General features: G+C 40.9%; 1 protein-coding gene across 3 annotated transcripts in view; it reads left to right on the top strand.

The window, feature by feature from the left end:
- Positions 1 to 21,453, top strand: part of SVEP1 (sushi, von Willebrand factor type A, EGF and pentraxin domain containing 1) — a 486,322-nt gene that overhangs the window by 262,947 nt on the left and 201,922 nt on the right. For all 3 annotated transcript variants that reach the window (XM_073591153.1, XM_073591134.1, XM_073591144.1), the window contains exons 17-19: positions 4,732 to 4,893; positions 9,640 to 9,801; positions 12,660 to 12,821. In XM_073591153.1, coding sequence (XP_073447254.1) covers positions 4,732 to 4,893; positions 9,640 to 9,801; positions 12,660 to 12,821 — 486 coding nt within the window. The remainder of the gene's footprint in view (positions 1 to 4,731; positions 4,894 to 9,639; positions 9,802 to 12,659; positions 12,822 to 21,453) is intronic.

Genomic DNA, 21,453 nt, shown 5'->3' on the forward strand with positions numbered 1-21,453 from the left:
AAATGTCCTCCGAGGTTATTGGGTCCTAGCAGAGGCATACATCTGTAAAGGCAACATGTATGCATTTTACTGCAATAACTTGAAGAGCAATGCTGAAATGAATGGTCACCTGCTGCCTACCTCTAACAATGCTACCCTGCAGTTGTTAATTAAAGAACCCATGTGGTGAGCAAAGGAATATCAGCATAGCATGTGGTTGGATCAGTGTGAAGGTTGCCTGTTTGGCAGAGAGCCTAATAGCAGTATATAATGCTCTAGAGTCCTTATACTGAAAGTCAGTTTTTTTTTTTTTTTTTTAATTGTGGTTGTATTTTATTTGAAAAAACTATGGTGGTAAAAAAGGTTTCTGAGCTGCCCTTAAATACCAGTCAAAACTATGTAAATTCTTCTAAATGTAACTTGTTCAACAACAACAGCTGTAATATGTTTGTTGCTATGGGGAGAATAAGATACTTTTTTTATTAAATCAACCCCATATCATTTATATTATACAGTCTCATTGTGTAAAATGTTTTGATTAATCCTGAGGTTAGCTTGTCTAGTGACAGCAGCAATTAGTGACCTTGATTCCATGCTCAAGGTTTTTTATTAACTAAATAGATACAAAGTGGGGATTCAGGACAGTAGACATGCACTATAGAGTAGACAGTATTTATTTATTTTTTTGTACAAGTTTTCAAAGCAGCCTGTCTATTTGAAGAACATTTAGGCTTTCTAAAAAACAAAATGCCAGTGCTGTATATGCTTGCATTCAAACTGCAGATGGCAGTATTTCTTTGCAGTAAAACATTGCATTTCGCCTGCTATCACAGTAAACAGCTTTTGCTCATGACTAGTATAGATAAAGCGGAAGGTTTTGAAAGGTAAACATTAATCAAGCATTTTTTAAGCGCATTGTGCAAAAACCTGGTAGAAAGCTTTAAATAGAAAACAAAATAAGGAATTCATAATGTGCCTCTGGATTCAAAAATTGCTAGTCCCTAATGTGTCCCAGGTGAAAAATCTGGGCACTTCTCGGTCAAACAGAACTCAATTCAATTGGTAATAAACAGCAAGCATTGTTCATAAGCACGTAAGGAAAAATCTTGTTTTAAGTATGCACAGACTGTATTTAGAATCACTTCAGTCCATTGCTCTTTAAACGTGTACTTGTATTTTAAAAAGTCTCAGTTATGAATGTAATATATGTTAATACTACCCAGCATGCAGCATGTTGTATATGAAAAAATGAAAAACGAACAGGGTCACCAACTATTTGCATAGGGGCTGTAAGTAAAGGTTATGCTTCTCAGAAGGGTCTTGATTAATGCTAAATTTTATATATATAATAAATATATGTATATATATATATATATATATATATATATATATATATATATATATGTATGTGTAGCACTAGCTCTCGGTGGAGCTGCTGGTTTAAAGCGGGCTGTTACCTTCACTCTCGATACCTCTGTTTCAATGGCACCGGGTCTACGGTCCCATTGAATTTACCTCTGGACGATATAAGCACCATACTCTTGAGTATATTTTCCAATGCTTTAATGAACAAGTAATAAAGGAAGTAGCAGGAAAGAGGCAGAAGGAAAGTTGCAGGGAAGCTAAAATACCTTTCCTTAGTATTCTTTAGAACATTCTTTGGAATTGAACACTTGTAGTTGAATGCACTTTCCTTGTAGGATTCAATCTTTGCCCGCCTGGATAGACCTCTCTCACTAACCTAGCAGCCAGTATGTAGCACGAACAAAAGTCTCTGCCACAGACTTGTTTGGAATAAAACCCGTACGATCCTCTGCCACAGGATGTATTGGTTTGCGATGGATGTCAGACACAGTACTTGAACCTTTAGGCCAACCCGGCAGTACTATGCAGTAAGATTACTTCAGGATACGTCCTCCATCCGAGTCACCAGGCCCCTCTCCAGACCAGCACTCTGCATGATCCTTCCATGATGGGTCCTCCCCTGGGATCTCCTCGGTTGTCCAGCTTCTTCACTCAGGATAGACAGCTCAGAACCATTCCTCTGCTGCTGTGGTAGGCCCCAGACAGGCTTCTGGGGCCACCCACATGCCGCAGCAACGTGGGCCTCTGGAACGGAGGACCACCAGGTGGTACTCTTAACACATACCTGTCGGCCAGGAGGGCCAGCAGGTGGCTGAAAACGAACCCCTAAACATGGCGTCTGACCCATAAATACCCTCTCCCAGAATGCAACTCGGAGGACCATCTCCACCGAGTTGTCTCCGGGACAGACTCATACGCTTCAACACATTGCCTTTCCAACACCAGCCCATGGTGACAACGACACCCACCGGCGCAGTGTGGAATTACACGCAACTCAGCCAAGCTGGAACAGAGGCAAATCTAACTTCACCTAATAAGTAACCCACAAGATTTACCTATCAGCGATAGATTACAAATCTACCAGCGCTACATATATATATATATATATATATATATATATATATATATATATATATATATATATATATATATATACACACACTGTGTATATACACTATATTACCAAAAGTATTGGGACACCTGCCTTTACACGCACACGAACCAGCCTTACTCCGTAGGGTTCAATATTGAGTTGGCTATAACAGCTTCAACTCTTCTGGGAAGGCTGTCCATAAGGTTTAGGAGTGTGTCTATGGGAATGTTTGACTATTCTTCCAGAAGCTCATGTGTGAGGTCAGGCACTGATGTTGGAGGAGAAGGCCTGGCTCGCAGTCTCTGCTCTAATTCAAAGGGCAGGCCAACTCAATATTGTACCCTATGGACTAAGACTGGGATGCCATTAAAGTTCATGTGCGTGTAAAGGCAGGTGTCCCAATACTTTTGTTAATATAGTGTGTATGTATAAATATATATATACATACACACCGTGTAACTTTTATATTATGTAGGACTGATTTTTTTAGCTAATTGTAGTATGTTGTCTAGGGAAATTTTACTGAGTGAAATATGGAGCAGTCATTCACTATGTGAATATGCTTTGGCCTTAGAGCTACCATTGCCTGAGGTCCTGACAGTTTCCCTTTAAATTCCTCCATTATATTTTTACTAAACTCTTGTAAAAGTTTGATTTGCATCCTAATTACAACCTTGCTCCATAATGTGCGTGTTCAGGTTAATCTGTAAAGTGATAATATAGAAAATTATTCAGCTACTCATATAAGGAAAAGTGACAGAACCAGCAGCAAGACTAATTGCATATCAAATAATGGGGAAAAAGTACAGTGCTGAAAACGTTTAATGTGCCCTAGATACCTAGGGCAAAGGCGAGCACAATTTATTTCAGGTACTTATATAGCGCCGTCAATTTACGCAGCGCTTTACATATACATTGTACATTCACATCAGTCCCTACCCTCAAGGAGCTTACAATCTAAGGTCCCTAACTCACATTCATACATACTAGGGACAATTTAGACAGGATCCAATTAACCTACCAGCATGTCTTTGGAGTGTGGGAGGAAACCGGAGTACCCGGAGGAAACCCACGCAGACACAGGGAGAACATGCAAACTCCAGGCAGGTAGTGTCATGGGTGGGATTTAAACCAGCGACCCTTCTTACTGCTAGGTGAAAGTGCTATCCACTGCACCACTGTGCCGCCCACAATAAATGGTTGTGCTGAAAAATGCAAATATTGTGGTTGAGTCCTTGTTCCCTGGATTGTGATCCAATCGAATTGTTGCAAGTGTACGCTCACATCAGTCCAAATATAGGAGTTTGTGGCTTGTGATCCTGACCTCCGTCCATGCCTGTTTGACCCACTGCCGCTGGCGTGTGTTTCCACATCTTAGGGTAAGAGTACCATCCCTCCACTGGGTGTTGGAAGCACAGTCCTGGGTGCCGTGTGTGAATATCACCTTGCATGCTTTAGAGACTTACCAATATCTGTGATCCATGCCTTCCTTGAGTTGTGTTGGATGAATCTACTATGCTGTTTACTTTTTGATGGACTTTTTCATTGTCTCATTGAGTTTAAAGTTTATATGCATATTCCTCTTTCTGATATAACATCACACCCATGATTGGTTGCTATATATATTTGTTGTACGAAAGTATTAATAGATTATGTAGTTATATGAAAGTATTAATAGATCATGCAATGTCATTTGACCTATTGACATTTGTGATTCCATTGGTTTTATTTTTGTTGCACTTAATATTCACCTTCACAAACACATTTTTAAATATCTTTGAGTAGTTTTTTTCCACTTTTCAGCACAACCATTTATTGTGCTAACCTTTGTCCTAGGTGTATATCTAGGGCACGTTAAATGTTTTCAGCACTGCACTTTTTCCCCCATAATCTGTAAAGTGCTGCAACATAACAGAATACCTTGATAAATAGTAAGAAACACGATGCTCCTTTCCCTTAGAACGTCTTGATCTATGTGAAATACTGAACTCTTGAGTCACATTACAGGATTAGGATAAATCAGCGACAGTCATTACTGACCTTCTTTATTTGCTATCTTTGATGGCAACTTACAGTAGACAGATAACCATTACTTAGCAATAAAGAGCACCTGTATTAAATCTTAGTGTAATTTCTTATTCTGGATACAAAGATCTAACTAAAGAAAGGCAATTAAGACTTTGTAGATTTGTGTTTGATATGGTAACTTGCAGCTCTGTGATATTTGTTCCAGTCTTTATGTATCATGAATTGTCTCATGCATGTATCATTGCCTTGTTTCATTGTTTTCACAGTAAACTGCCCAAAGGGTACGTTTTATTCCCTTGAACATAACATGTGTGAAAGTTGCTGGATTGGCTCATACCAGGATGAAGAGGGCCAAATGGACTGCAAAAGCTGCCCTGTTGGCACTTACACTGAGTACCTCCACTCAAAGCGTATATCTGAATGCAAAGGTATGTAAAACACAATGGAAATTAGTTATTAAATGTGAGCTGAACTATTATCATTGTGATATATTGTGATATTTACAGGCATACCCCACTTTTAAGTACACAACTGGGTTTATTTACTAAAGCTGGAAAGTGCAAAATCAGGCTCACTTCTGATTAGAAACCAATGAGCTTCCAGGTTTTATTACCAAAGCCTAATTGAACAAGCTGAGGTTAGAAGCTCATTGGTTTCTATGCAGAAGTGAGCCTAATTTTGCACTTACCAGCTTTAGAAAATAAACCCCATTGTGTACTTAAAAGTGGGGTATGCCTGTATTAATAACAGGACAGTAAAGTTGAAATGTAATACTATATTACAAATGTCAGTACAAAAAAGGTTCACATGGCCACCAATCAGAACAACCATGAATATTATTGATAATATTGGAAGCAGCACAGACATCAAAGAACTACTCTCCCAGTCACTGTTTGCTCCCTAAGTTTTGTCTACACTTGATGAGAAGATTAAGGGGAACTGAGTGAGCCTTTTTTTATTTTAGCACTGCTGTAGTGTTCACTGGATAGTATACATAGATCACAAATAGTTTTTTCATGTTGTCTGGCATTGTCTTTCAACTATGGAGCTAATATGGAAGACAGTTTGCGTGCCATTAGTATAAAGCAGGCAGTTGCCAAAGTAGAAACTGTAATGTCAAGGGAATTCTCCACTCCAGAGTTTTCTCTGGACAAGGTACCCAAATTAATGAAATTGGGGGAACATACAAATCTTTTACAAGTAAGCTTGCAAAGTTATGTTCATTCAAGAGTGATTACTCAGATTCTTCAGTAAGCCTAGCAGTTAATATTCTTTATAAGACACGTACACCTGTGCCTAACCTTAAGTCAACTATATTTCAGTAACTACAGGCTATGTTACAGAGAGTCTTGTCTATATTCCCCTCGCACGTATTCCTGGGAACAAGGCTCATCGGTAGTGGGTGCTGCAGCGACTACCATGTAATGATCATTAAAAGCCTGACAAAGGGGTCCTGTGAGGCTCCGAAACATTGCAATTTCACTTGTGATGTGATCATTCTGCAATAAAACCCTCTGGACGACATTTGAGGATCCTTGGTGTGCTGGCAAATATGTGCATTTACATGTTACAGAGAGTGACATCTAAACTTTAACTAATGAGAATTCATAAAAGGGGCCATTGAAAGGTCACATAACCTATTCCATTCTGCAGTTATGGGCATGCTGCAACTGTGGCAAATTGGTTGTTGATAGTGGAGAGAATTAAATTTTAACAATACTGTAATTTTACAGCTAACCATCAGTCTTTTCCAACCAGTAGACAATCATAAGAAATATGGAATTCGCTGCAACATGTCACCTTTATTGATCCTTCATGTAAAAGACATCACAAACAGTGAGGGGTACAGTAAAAGTAACGCTTACTCATATCCTCATATGATTATTGTGAGTAAGCGCTAGTCACAGCGCGAAACGCGTCAACTTTGACTGTACCCCGTACTGTCTGTGATGCTTTTTGCACTCTTCAGTGGTGGTTGTCCTTTTTTAAAGTACTCTGGCTAGTACTCCTTTGTCAGACCAAAAGGGTTTATAGTTACTTTAGGTGGTCATACCTAGGCAGCCCATACACCCTATACCTGCAGCTTCAGCATCAGTTGCCTGCAAACCACTTCTTCTGTGACACCCCCACACAATAGAGCTCAACGCTGGCTATATTTCAGAGGTTACACTAATAGAAGTGTTCAGTCTATAAGTACCTGTGCAGTTATGATGCGTTGCCAGGCTTTGGGAAGCTGTGATTTATTTCTCATCACCTATCGGCAAATGGCTTAACATTTAGGATGCATGTAGCATTTTGGATACCAAAATGGCAACCAAAATGGTGAGCCATGCTGAGGAAGGTATTAGTGATACAATCTATGTTATGTTCCTCCTGAAGCACACACTATGTGGCCTGAGAGACTGGGCACTGGAGGCCCAGCAGCAAGAAGAAGAGGAGGATTTACTGCTGTCTGAAGGCCAGCAAGAACCTTTTTTTTCCTACTGCCTCCATTTCTGTAAGGCAAAGACAGCAGAGGTATATGAAGAAGAGGAAAAGGGTTTGGGTGCTGCGGTGAAAAGAAAGAGACAATTGGGCAGTATTCTAGGGGACTTTCCTACCTTCCAACCCTAAATGTTAAATGTGAATGGGGTGAGATTATTGAGAACAGTGTTGTACTAAGCAACACCGAGGACTCGGAGTCCTCTGCTGCAGGGAATGTGTTGTGAATAGAGTCTTTTAGTGTTCAATTTGGGTCATCAAGGTAAGGGATCACTATTGGGTAGCCACCCTATTAGACACCCGATGAAAGGGTAAAATGGCTCATATCCTGGCACTGTCCCAGAGGGAGTCCAAAATGCTGCACTTTGAGAAGGTGCTGCATAAGAACCTCTTTGCTTTGTTTCCAAGATGCCTCCAATTCTCTGATCTCTAAAAGGAAGAGCAGCAGTGGTGATGGCTGCCTCAGCTCTGCTTTTCAGGGTTATTTTAAACCACAGCAGCCAGGTCCCAGCTGCAGGCAGTCCATATAGGGAGTGCCTGAACCATATGATTGCTGACTACATTGGGTCCCAGGCTGGCATGGAAACTCTCAGAAGTGCGGACACCATAGGGTGTCTGGGCTGGACTACTGACCAGAGGTTACTGCAGCCACTGTGCTATCTTAGAGGATCTTCAGTGCAGCAAGAGGTTTTGTTAGCTGCTTTTCCTGTTTTTCCTTTCACTTTTATTACAATGAACCAGTATTGGATTACCAATAACTACAGAATCCCTTCTGCTGATAAAGTAACATCCATACTATCTGCCATTATTTTCAGCTCCTGCCAACATTTGCAAAATATTCTGGTTGCCACTTAAAGTTTATACAGTTTGGTTGCAGCATCAAAATGTTTTAGGTTTGCTGGAGGGTAAATCTTGCTTTGAGCCTCGGAGTTTGCATCCTGTTGCAGTGCTCTGGCACTTTAAATACGCCACATATTTATATATATAGTTTCTGCAGCTCAACTGCAGCTATAAATCCTGTGTTGCGCCTTTAGAGTTTGTGGCCTGTCCAGGTGCCCCAGCATTGAATAGGTGCTACATAATGTTTCTGCAGCTCAACCGCAGCTGCAAAATTTGTAATGCTTACTGCAATGTAAATCCTGTGTTGCGTCTGCTCCGGTTCTCCAGCACTCAAAAATATATGTGGCTATTGTCTTTCGGATAATAGATTCTAATGTGTATCATAAGATAAAATGTGCCTTGTTCGTCCCTTTTATACTGTGCCTAACTAAACTGCTTACATGTTGTCAAGTGACTGTACAATATTTGTGGCATTTGGCTCCCAGATAATATACTATAAACCTGCCTTGTCTCTTTTATCTGCTGCTCATTCAAGTACCTGTGTACTGTCCTGATGCTTGCCAATTTCTAAAAAGTCTATATTTTGCTTGTTTGTCTGTAACACATGTAAAGATGGGCTTGAGCCCCTATCCTTTCCCCATTTAGGACTGTTTCTTTATAAGAAAACATTGTTCTGTTAGCCTTTAATTTCAATTATTGTTTCAATATTTATAGTCTTTGCCTTTTTTGTTACCACATGCGCATTGAGCGCTATTGTTACTATGTACATTCTGCAATCTTTTTAATAAAAAATATTGAAAATGAAACAATTCTATATTTTTAATAGTTGGGAAATAGTTGTAAATACAAGGATGGGAAGGGGTTAGTGAATGTGGGGATGTGGTTATGAAGTATTTGTGTAAACGAAACTATTAGGACAATGCAGTGTGGTTCTACATAAAAAGCTTACAAATTACTCTATTAGGCCCCTTTCACACTGGGGCGGTGGGGGCGTCGGCGGTAAAACAGCGCTATTTTTAGCGCTGTTTTACCGCGGTATTCGGCCGCTAGCGGTGCGGTTTTAACCCCCCGCTGGCAGCCGAAAAAGGGTTAAAACCCCTCGTATAGCGCGGCTATAGCCGCGGTATTACCACGGTATAGCCGCGCTGTCCCATTGATTTCAATGGGCAGGAGTGGTTTAGGAGTGGTGAATACACCGCTCCTTCACCGCTCCAAAGATACGGCTGACAGGAGATTTTTTCTTCTCCTGCCAGCGCACCGCTTCAGTGTGAAAGCCCTCGGGCTTTCACACTGAACAAACAGCGGAGGCTGTTTAGGGGCGGTTTGCAGGCACTATTTTTAGCGCAATAACGCCTGCAAACCGCCCCAGTGTGAAAGGGGCCTTAAACTGTGGTGTCACTGCCTAGTTTGTATGAAGTTGAGATCTTTAGCTTTATTTAGCTGTAATTTTTAAGAGGAAGCTTTCCTATAGCTTTTAGATATATTGTTGCTGTTACTTTTACTAGTCAATTCAGGCCTATTACAGCTTGATAAAACATTTTGGATCACAGCCAATTGTACCAAAAAAAAGTTGAAATTAATCAGATTGGTGTGATGCTGCTGTATTTAAGCCAATGTAAAGTGTAAAAAAAATCAATTACACATTCATATGCTGTGCCAGAATATGGTGTTGTAATGGTCATTTTAGAATTATCTTTTTAATTCCAGTTAGTCTGGCTCACCACAGCTTTTTTTATTTGAACGCAGTCAATAAAATAAAAAGGAAGAACATCACCATGACCAGATAAAGCAGATATAAATTACACTTTCCTTACACATACGCTTTCTTATATTTAACCTTTGATTTATTTTAGCTCAGTGCAAGCCAGGCACTTACTCATCAAATGGTCTGGAGACCTGTGAGTCTTGTCCACATGGCACATACCAGCCAGTGATGGGATCTAAGTTCTGTCTCGCCTGTCCAAAAGGAATGTCAACAGTTAAAAGGGGATCTGTGGATGTCTCGGAATGTGGAGGTACAATGAGAAATAATTAATAAGGCATAATAACCTTTTTGGTACTAAAAATACATATACAGTAAATTGTTAATGTAATTCTGTTATCCTAAACGTTGGTGCTAGTCTTTTTTATATCTGCAACTTTCATTAAAAAATTCCAGCTATGAATATTTTTTACATAGTTACATTGATCCAGCTTGAACCAATTATACCTTATCTAGTCATTTCCCCTGGAAGTTGAAAATCACTGTGGTAGGCACCACTACTCCAGTGATTTGCACTTATCTGCACTGATCTGCTTCTGGTTCCCATGCCGAGTGGCTGCCCTGCTGCATTCTAAACTAAGGAGGATGGCCGCTCGGCACAGGTGCCATTCAGAATGCTTTACAGTTTTCTGAATGCATGCAAAGCGACCTCTGATTGAAAGAAGTGGGCAGGGCAGTGACATCACATTTGGACCAATGTAACCATGTATAAATTATCCATACCTGGGATTCTTCTTTAAAATTATACCTGGTGATCCTGCCATAAAGTTCTATGTTCTGTCTCTCAAATATGCCCTTCTTTGTCACACTGTCACATGCTCCACTTAGAAACACCTTTAAACAGGCATGTCAACACAAATTTTGTAGGCATGCTCCACATGATCACTACCTGGAAGCCAGCCTACAGCCATTATTAGGAAGCAGTTGCATAAAGGCCGGTGATAAATATTACATTATCTGCACAGAGGTATACTTCATAATAGATGACAATTACAATGTGCATGAATAAACTTAATAAATACTTGACAGTAATATATATATATATATATATATATATATATATATATATATATATATATATATATATATATATATATATATATATATTTATATATATATATTAATATATATATATATATATATATATATATATATATATATTACTATATATATATATATATATATAGTACTATATATATATATACATATATATATATATATATATATATATATATATATATATATATACATATATATATATATATATATACAGTGGGGATGGAAAGTATTCAGACCCCCTTACATTTTTCACTTTCTGTTATATTGCAGCCATTTGCTAAAATCATTTAAGTTCATTTTTTTCCTCATTAATGTACACAGAGCACCCCATATTGACATTAAAACACAGAATTGTTGACATTTTTGCAGATTTTTAAAAAGAGAAAAACTGAAATATCACATGGTCCTAAGTATTCAGACCCTTTGCTGTGACACTCATATATTTAACTCAAGTGCTGTCCATTTCTTCTGATCATCCTTGAGATGGTTCTACACCTTCATTTGAGTCCAGCTGTGTTTGATTATACTGATTGGACTTGATTAGGAAAGCCACACACCTGTCTATATAAGACCTTACAGCTCACAATGCATGTCAGAGCAAATGAGAATCAAAGGAACTGCCTGAAGAGCTCAGAGACAGAATTGTGGCAAGGCACAGATCTGGCCAAGGTTACAAAAAAATTTCTGCTGCACTTAAGGTTCCTAAGAGCACAGTGGCCTCCATAATCCTTAAATGGAAGACGTTTGGGACGACCAGAACCCTTCCTAGAGCTGGCCGTCCAGCCAAACTGAGCTATTGGGGGAAAAGAGCCTTGGTGAGAGAGGTAAAGAAGAACCCAAAGATCACTGTGGCTGAGCTCCAGAGATGCAGTCGGGAGATGGGAGAAAGTTGTAAAAAGTCAACCATCACTGCAGCCCTCCACCAGTCGGGGCTTTATGGCAGAGTGGCCCGACAGAAGCCTCTCCTCAGTGCAAGACACATGAAAGCCCGCATGGAGTTTGCTAAAAAACACCTGAAGGACTCCAAGATGGTGAGAAATAAGATTCTCTGGCCTGATGAGACCAAGATAGACCTTTTTGGCCTTAATTCTAGGCGGTATGTGTGGAGAAAACCAGGCACTGCTCATCACCTGTCCAATACAGTCCCAACAGTGAAGCATGGTGGTGGCAGCATCATGCTGTGGGGGTGTTTTTCAGCTGCAGGGACAGGGCGACTGGTTGCAATCGAGGGAAAGATGATCGCGGCCAAGTACAGGGATATCCTGGAAGAAAACCTTCTCCAGAGTGCTCAGGACCTCAGACAGGGCCGAAGGTTTACCTTCCAACAAGACAATGACCCTAAGCACACAGCTAAAATAAAGAAGGAGTGGCTTCACAACAACTCCGTGACTGTTCTTGAATTGCCCAGCCAGAGCCCTGACTTAAACCCAATTGAGCATCTCTTGGGAGACCTAAAAATGGCTGTCCACCAACGTTTACCATCCAACCTGATAGAACTGGAGAGGATCTGCAAGGAGGAATGGCAGAGGATCCCCAAATCCAGGTGTGAAAAACTTGTTGCATCTTTCCCCAAAAGACTCATGACAGTATTAGATCAAAAGGGTGCTTCTACTAAATACTGAGTAAAGGGTCTGAATACTTAGGACCATGTGATATTTCAGTTTTTCTTTTTTAATAAATCTGCAAAATGTCAACAATTCTGTGTTTTTCTGTCAATATGGGGTGCTATGTGTACATTAATGAGGAAAAAAAAGAACTTAAATGATTTTAGCAAATGGCTGCAATATAACAAAGAGTGAAAAATGTAAGGGGGTCTGAATACTTTCCATCCCCACTGTATATACACAATATGGGCATTCTGTTTTTTTTTTATTTGATCAACAGATAATCTAGTGTGTTGCCTGTAATTAAATTGTGACTGCAATCACAATTTTCCATTGTTGCTATTGCATTTATTTCACAGAACAAATTATTCAAATTATTTAATTTTTGTTTTTTATGAAAGATTGAGATTTAAGCATTTGATTTTAACATGCATTATTTATTTTTAAGTTCCATGCCACGCTGGTGAATTTTCTCGGACTGGATTGGTGCCATGCTATCCTTGTCCCAGGGACTACTATCAGCCAGAACCAGGGAAATCGTATTGCCTGTCATGTCCGTTTTACGGAACAACAACTATGACTGGTGCCAGGTCGATAACAGACTGTTCAAGTAAGCTGCCTTTTGTACTCATTGAAATTCTGTGTCTGTGTTAGCAGAACTTGTTAGCCTGTTGTGTGATGAATTGAGCTATACAGGTAGCATATCTTGCTAAAAGCATAATTAGTTCTTTGAGTAAGTTATATTTCTTTAAACCGTACTTCTTATTACAGAGTATTATTAATCTGTCAGGGTACATCAATGCAGTGCAGTAGGACTCCCTTTGTGCTATGTCTATCATGATGGACGTGTTTCTAGTTCTTAAAAAATGCTTCATGCACTTATATTTGTTGCATCCTGCACATACAATGATGTGAACAGTGCTTTTATATTATTCGGAAAGAAGGAAAGGTTTTGGGAAGGGACTATAGCGGTGCTTTTATATGTTTTGTGCTGCATTCTCGCTGTTTTCCGAATATATTAAAATGCACAGAACTTACAGAATAAAAAAGCTAGAAGAACAAATAGTACTGTGTACATATTTGAAATGTATTTGTAATTGTGGATGTTTGACTTTCATAAAGTGCCGTTTGTTAATATATCCATACATTATCACTTGCTTAAATTTGCCATTAACTGTATAAACTGTTTTACAGGTATAAAAGACACAAAAAGTAATTCAGCTTTGTGTTCCTTAATACATCTATAAATGTGTTTGTTTAATGGTGGAGGCTTGCAGTCGCTGTATGCCAGGCCATAGACTGGGAAATAGGGAGACAGCACAAGGAGATCAGTTGTACTTTAGTGCCAATGTACTACCAAGAATTAAAGTGGAATTCCAGCCAAACCCTAACTAGCCTTAAAACTGTCCCCTTACCCTCCTAACACCTGTGCTGACTAAACTGTGTAAGAAACATCTGTATACTTACCCGTTTACAGGCCACTCTGTTCTCTTCACCTAATCCCTCTCCCCTCTATCAGCCAGCAGGGCTACAGGGGAGAGTAGGGAACGCCAACAAAGGATGGGCCATGGTCTGTGTTGTGTGGCAGAGCTGTGTAATTCTCAGGATTAGAGTGGTAGAAATTCACATCTTTTGGCAGATAACACAGCTCCCTTATACAGCTTGTATTTCATCTGCATATTTACTTGTTTACTTAGAGTTCAACATTAATTGCTAGAGATGTGACTGCCTAAAACCGAAATGTTGGTTGCTATGAATTTAAGTAAGTGTTACACGATTGTTGCTTTTGTGCTGCTATAATGAATACAGTTATATGTGTTAAGTGATTTTTTTCACTCTACAATAGATTAATCATAATAGGATGAAGGTCGGTTGACAAATGGAACCTCCTGGTTTGTAAACAGCTCTCTCTGTGTTTGCTCCAGTGATAAATGATGTTAAATGCACTAATGTGGACCATGTGGATTTCCCAGGAACAATAAATAACAATGATGTCTGCTTTATGAATTTGCAAAATGCTTCTTGGTAGATGCAGTTGCCTATGAATTGCCTATGAGTAATAGGGCAGAATGTTAAAGCAAATCATACAAATATAGATGAACCCCATTACAAAACTATGTATGGTTTCCTACTCATCATAATCCACTTTGAGAGAGATTTATTCCAAAGAATTTGTAATTCTTTAGTGCAAAACTCATAAAAGGCAGAAACAGTTGAGAATGAAATTTCTAAAAACTAGGTAATTGTGGTAGTGTTGCCTCAGGTTACTTATTAGAAAAAAGTCAATCTGATATTCCAATCGCACACGTTCCCGGAAAAATGGCGCAAAAAATGAATAGGTGCTGTAGCGATTACCAGTTGGGTTCTGGAAGTGTCAGACAAATGTACATCATCGCCAGCACACCATGGATCAGCAAGGAAAGTTTTCCAAGTGATGATCACTTGCCTGACAAAGGGGTCCTGCGCGGCCCCGAAACGTTGCACTTTTCTTGTGAGGTAACTTTTTTCATTAAAAGAACCCTTTTTGGACAACTTTCCTTGCTGATCCATGGCGTGCTGGCGATGATGTACGTTTATTAGAAAAAAGAACTCCACACAAATAAAAAAACAGCTTAATTCAATATTGTAGTATCAATTAAAATCAAAGTGTAATTTTAAATTTAAATAGCATTTATAGCTGAATATATCTTAATAATAACATCCCGTGTCCTGAGCCAGTCAGAACTCTTGCCAATTTCATTTCTAAATGCTGTCAGTCTGCCCCGTGTACATATTAGAAAAGGAGGGGTGATATTATTATTGAGCTGCTACTCATTATTTAATCACCAATCAAGTTAGGTTTTCAGAGTGGGCTGTTGTATTGCTTAAAGCAGTTCTTCAGTCAGGTTTAAATAAAATGAAAGTCAGCAGCTGCAAATACTGTAGCTGCTGACGTTTAATAAAAGGACACTTACCTGTCCAGGGATCGACCACTGCTTTTTCTCCAGTCTGCAGGTCCCTGGCGCCAGCATGTTTAACGTGGGAAGGTGGCTGTGATTTCTTGCAGCTTCACAGCCTGTATCCCACTGCTCATGTGTAAGAAGTGCTGCACTTTGTACATGGCCTTGCAGCGTGTGATCTGTCCCAGAAGGTTGCAGGAGGGGGCGGGGGTAGACTACCGGTGGAATCACCTAGGTGATTCCAGCAGAAGTGGGAGCGGGTACCTGAGAAAAGTAGGTACCCCCCCAAAAAAGAAGTTCCAAAAGATGAAAAAGAGGAGGGGGGAGGAGGACATGAAATGGAACTGCCCCTTCAGGGTGAAGTTTCACTTTAACCATATTTTGCAACATCAAAACTTAATATAGAGGCACATGTGAAAAGGGAAAAAACAGGTGCAACATTCTGCGATGAAAGTTTGTGGCTTAACGGGGCATAGTTAACCTCTTCCTGCTGGCCGTACATATATGCAGACTCTCAAGAGGTGGGCTTTAATGCCGAGAAGTCACATATATGCAGCCCTATGTAAACATGTTACTGTACAGAGTGTGCGATCCCTGTGCGCACCCAGCACAGTAAACTGCGGGGACCGGAAAGTTCCCAATGCATACTTGCGATCGGGAGCTTTCCGATCATGTGACTGCCAATCACAGTTGTCAAATGATTGGAATGCCCTCCTCCCCCTCCCAGCATTTAGAACCTCTTAAAGGGCCAGACGATGAGAAGGGGTTAAACTAAGTCTATAGCATAGGTGTCAAACTGACGGCCCTCCAGCTGTTGCAGATTTACAAGTCTCATGAGGCATTGCAAGGCTGACAGTTATAAGCATGACTCCCACAGGCAGAGGCAAGATGGGACCTGTAGTTCAGCTGGAGGGCCGCCAGTTTGACACCCTTGGTCTATAGCATACACTGTACACAGTCCTTGTACCCACAAAGAACACCTAAATTACTATGCTATGAGCGAGAGTTTCACAGACATGAATGAATCAAAAAGAACATTTTTTAAAATATAAAATAGAATATAGACCATGAACTTTGTCTGAGCCTACATTAATGAACCATGGGGGCTCAGGCAAAGTTCATGGTCTATATTTTATTGTATATTTAAAAAAAATGTTCTTTTTAATGCTTGAGTGCTGTTTTAAAATGGAACCAGGAATCAGAGTCTATGGCAGCTCCAGGGCAGGATAAAACTGTTAACAGTCAGTGACAGCGGTGGTCCAGCATCTAGCCTAGTAGCTGAACAAATCAGCTCCTGTGCTTCTGATATTGCTTCACAGCACTTTTAACAAATAACTGTAAAACCTAATACTTCAACATTATCACCAGCATTGGTAATCAGTGGGGTTAGAGTAGAACTTTATCTTTCAAAAAAAAAAAATGCAAGCAGGAAAACATTGTATTGTAGAAAAGACATACTTCTCTTCTGCAATATAACCTTTTTTACCCTCCTGCTTGCAAACGTCTTTAGAATGTACACTGAGCTGCACCTTTGCAGTTCAGTTTACATTCTCAGTCTGCCCTTGTACCAAGAATAATCAACTCTTGTGTGCATGTGCAGGAGCCACACTATCCTGAGCTAATCAAGAAAATCCTCAACCCAAAAGAAGGCCAAATGAAAATCAGACAGGTCACATTGCTAGAGGGGAGATGAGTGTACTGGATTTTAGATCCGCTTTAAGAATCCCCTGACATTGGTGGATAGCAGCAGTAAGTATGTCCTAGCATTAATATCACTGGTAAAGAAAACAAAACTTGGTGCCAGTAGGGAAAAAAAAAAACATCCTCTCTGTCGTAACTATGCCAAAAGCTTATACAGAAATGAAATGATTTCCTATATAGAACAAAGCCCTGTAGGAGACATAGGATTTTTCAAACAGTAGATTTAAGGACATAATTACAGTACAAAATATGACATTAGTTTTATTTAAAGAGCTATTTATACCCACAAGTTCAAAATGACTATGTTGAAAACTGCAATTTTTATTCGTTATATGTGGGTATTATAAATATGTAGACTATAGCAAGCATTTCCCTACACTAACAGGTAATTTTTGCCAGGATTAAAGAAAGTGTGGTTATGACCAATATAAATGTAAATCCCAAGTTAAAAGTAAATTGATTTCTCTACTTGAAATTGCTACCTATTTAGTCAACATTAAAAAAAGACATATCTAAAGCAGAACTCCAGGCAAACAGGTATTATATACTCTATATACAACCCAAATTCCAAAAATATTTTGATGCTGTGTACATAAAAACAAAATTCAGTGATTTGCAAATCTCATAAACCCATATTTTATCCACAGTAGAAAATTGAAAACATATCAAATGTTTAAACTGTGAAAATGTACAATTAAGCAGCGAGCACTCATCAGGACTTGACACTAGGCGAAACTGACATCCAAAGTTTTGGTGGGGCAAACCCACCTTTCTCCAGGCTGCCCACAATAAAGACACCGTTTTGTCTTCTGTCCAGACCTTTTGAGTGCTCATTAATTGTTCTATTAGATATTAATTTTGTTTTGTGGTGTACCCAGGCATTGCCTGCTTCACCTTATTTAACTGCTTTATCAAAAATATTTGAAATCCTGACAGTTTTGTGAGCTGCAAACCCTTGCCATACTGCATTGCCAGAAAGATCAGTTGTATCCTTTTAGGTTCAGTTTTGCAGCTTCCAGTGTCAATTCCCAGCATATTGGAATTAGCTGACAGTGTTGTTTCAGGCTGGATTCACACTATTGCGAATTGCATGTGGGTTTTCTCCGCATCCGAATTCACATGACAGGAGATTGTGACTGGCTCTCAATGAAACCGGTTCACACATCTCCGTGGCGGCTGCAGAGCGGATTGCACAGAGGTCCTGTGTCTCTTTGGCTCCGTTTCAGGTTCAAATTCAGGCTAAAATTCGTCCCTAATTCATCCCTGACACTCAGAACAGGGATGCATCCGACCCCTAGCGTGAGCCGCAAGGCAGTGTGAACCCAACCTCAGAATTTATGTGCGACAGCACTGGAAACTGTAAAGTTTGATTAGAAGATATTGGTGCCATTGTCTGACTTTGCAGTGTGACAGGGGTATGTGAATTACAGAACTAGCTGAACGGAATTACACACATTTTGACAGCTACAGGCAGGGCCAGTACAAGGGGTGGCCGGAAGGGGTAGATGCCCTGTGCGGAGCAATTTTATGTAGGAAGGGGGTGCAGTGCTGGCAGGCAGTGTGCTGTTAAACTTTCTTAGCAACTGCCACCGGCCGCCCCTACAACACTGCGCCTGCTTGCAAAGTATGTGCAGAGGTAAGTGGGGGGCGGGCCGCCCCGGGTACCACACACTGGGAGGGGTGTCAGGCCGCCCCCCACTCCGGGATTGAAGCGGTGGTAGCGCCGCAGTGACATGCACAGTAGGCATTGAGATGTGATCTTTGTGATGCAAGGAGGAGGGGGTTGCAGGGGGTGCAGGGTGACACCGCTGCCCCTACCATCCTCTCCTCTCGCGGCCACGAGCTGTGTGTCTGTGCGATCCGGGATGTCACACAGGCACAGCCCAGCAGAGTGAAGCCGCCTCCCCCTCCTCTCTGTTTATGTGTAAACAGGGAGAGGGGATCTGCTGAGCATGTGCCGCCGCGCTGATCTGAGGTACTGAATGGGGGGGATCTGCACATTGAACGGGGGCTACACTGAAGGGGGGTGTCTGCACTGGAGGGGGGTGTCTGCACTGAATGGGGGGGCTACACTGAAGGGGGGTCTGAACTGAGTGGGGGGCTACACTGAAGGGGGTCTGCACTGAGTGAGGGGCTACAATGAAGGAGGCGTCTGCACTGTAGGGGGGTCTACACTGAACGGGGGCTACACTAAAGGGGGGTCTGCACTGAAGGGAGTCTGCACTGAGTGAAGGGCTACAATGAAGGAGGCATCTGCACTGTAGGGGGGTCTGCAGTGAACGGGGGGCTACACTGAAGGGGGGTCTGCACTGAAGGGGGGTCTGCACTGAGCGAGGGGCTACACTGAAGGAGGCATCTGCACTGAAGGGGGGTCTGCACTGAACGGGGGGATGTACAGGTGTGGTGTTGAGAGCAAGGGGGTGGAATGGATTATGTGAATCAGATGATGTTGGAAGTGGGGTGGTAATGGGGGTATTGGCATGGGGGTAAAAGCAGGGGAGCAGTATGCAGGTACAATGGTGGGAGCAGCAACGGTGCGGGAGGTGGTATGCAGACATTGGGTGGTGGGATGCACGGTAATAGTGGTAAGGGAGAAGTGGGATACAAGTGTATTGGTAAGAGTGAGGGGGAACATGCACAGGTACAAGGCGTGGTAAGAGAAGGGGGGTTGCAGGCATAAATGGTGGTGAGAGAAGGGGGGTGCAGGTGTGGAGGATGGTGAGAAAAAGGGAGTGCAGGAGCTATGCAAAAGGGGACTGCAGGTGCAGTGGATGCTGATATGAGTGGATGGGGTTGTATACATGGTGGATGATGAGAGAAGGAGGGCTGTAGTTGTACTGAATACATATAAAAAGTGACTACAGGTACATTGGATTTAAAAAGAAGTAGAAAAGAATGCGATAGGTGCTGAGAGAAAGGGGGCGCATAAGGGTGAAAGAAAGGGGGTGGAAGAATCAAGGGGTGTTGAGAGAAGGTGTGCTTACATACTGGGGGTTAAGAAGAGGAGGGCTGCAACCACAGTGGGTGTTGAGAGAAGGCTGTTCAGGCACGGTTTCAGGTATGTGGTAAGTGAAGAAGTGCTGTAGACTTGGTGCAAAAGGGGGGTTGGGGCTTCGGTTCAGAGTACAGTGAAAACTGCCTGAGAGTGCAGGGAAGTATTTAGTGATAAAGTGAGGCTGACTTATATTTCAGGAAGAGGGTTTGGCCAGTAGAGGGGGATATGGTGGACATCCTCCTAAAAGCAAGTAGTCAGAGGATCTATAGGCTCTCCGGGTACTGGTAGAAGGAGCACTACAGGGGCTGGATGATAACAATCAGACAGAAAGACAGGTTGGATGAAAATTTTCCTACAGTCTAATAGGCCAATAAAGTGGAAAAGATGGGGAGTAGAAGAGGAAGGAAGAGGAGAACTCACTATAGGAGGGAATATCTCCCAGTGCCAAAATAAAACTGTGACTTAGGGGTTATCTTTAGAGGGGATACAAACTTTGCTGATAAAACAATATTCTAACTTATGTATTATATTATTGACAAAATATTTTAATATATTGACAAAATATTATATATAAATTACTCTATGTTCCATAATCCTTGGCGATTAATACTTTCTGTCCCTATAGGGTAATTGTCTTGTGCTGTCTTCAACACCTCCCCCCTCCTACCCCAGTGTACAGACAAGACATATGGTCATGCTAAAATGACACCATAGCTCTGTAAGGCACACAAAGCTTTGAAAGCCAAAAAAACTGTAATGCCGTGTACACATGGTCAGATTTTCCGAATGGAAATGTTGGATGTGAGCTTGTTGGCGGAAAGTCCGACCATGTGTATGTTCCATCAAACATTTGATGTCGGACTTTCCACCACCAAATGTTGGCTAGCAGGTTCTCATATTTTCCGCCAACAAAACTTGTCGGAAACTCTGATCGTGTGTACACAAGTCCGAACACAAAAGAAGCAGAAGCGGCCGGTCTTGTAAACTAGCGTTCGTAATGGAGAAATAACATTCGTGACGTGGCACGTTAGGAAATCTCCAAGTGAAGCTGCTTTGCTGGTGATACTGATGGAGTTATTGCAAATGAATTTTCAAAAACTTTTTTTTTTTCAAGTGATATCAAGAATAATAATAATAATAGCGCAAATAAAAAAATGCAAAAAGAAAAGCGCGACTCAACACTCATCAAACTTCTACTAACACGAAATTAGCAGAAGGAGCCCAAAGGGTGACGCTGAAAAACAACGTAGTATGTCTAGTACGTCACTACGTTCGTAATTGTTGGCCAACATTTGTGTGACCGTGTGTATTCAAGACAAGTTGGAGCCAACAACCTTCGAACAAAATTCCATGGTTTTGTTGTCGGAAAGTCTGATCGTGTGTATGGAGCATTAGACACAATTAATCTGCTTTGTGCTAGTTTACTAAAGTTCACAACTACAAAAGCAGGGTAGACTGTTACCCTATTCTGCTAGCAGGCTGGTTCTGAGTGTACCAAACTCTAGAATGGATGCACGGTAAGAGGAGTAAATGGACACTGAATTTGAATGATACATCCACTTTAAATAAGTCTTTTTAACAGTTATGTGTTTTTTTGGGGGGTTTTT

Source organism: Aquarana catesbeiana, linkage group LG01, assembly GCF_042186555.1.
Source record: "Aquarana catesbeiana isolate 2022-GZ linkage group LG01, ASM4218655v1, whole genome shotgun sequence".
Classification (NCBI taxonomy): Eukaryota; Metazoa; Chordata; class Amphibia; order Anura; family Ranidae; genus Aquarana; species Aquarana catesbeiana.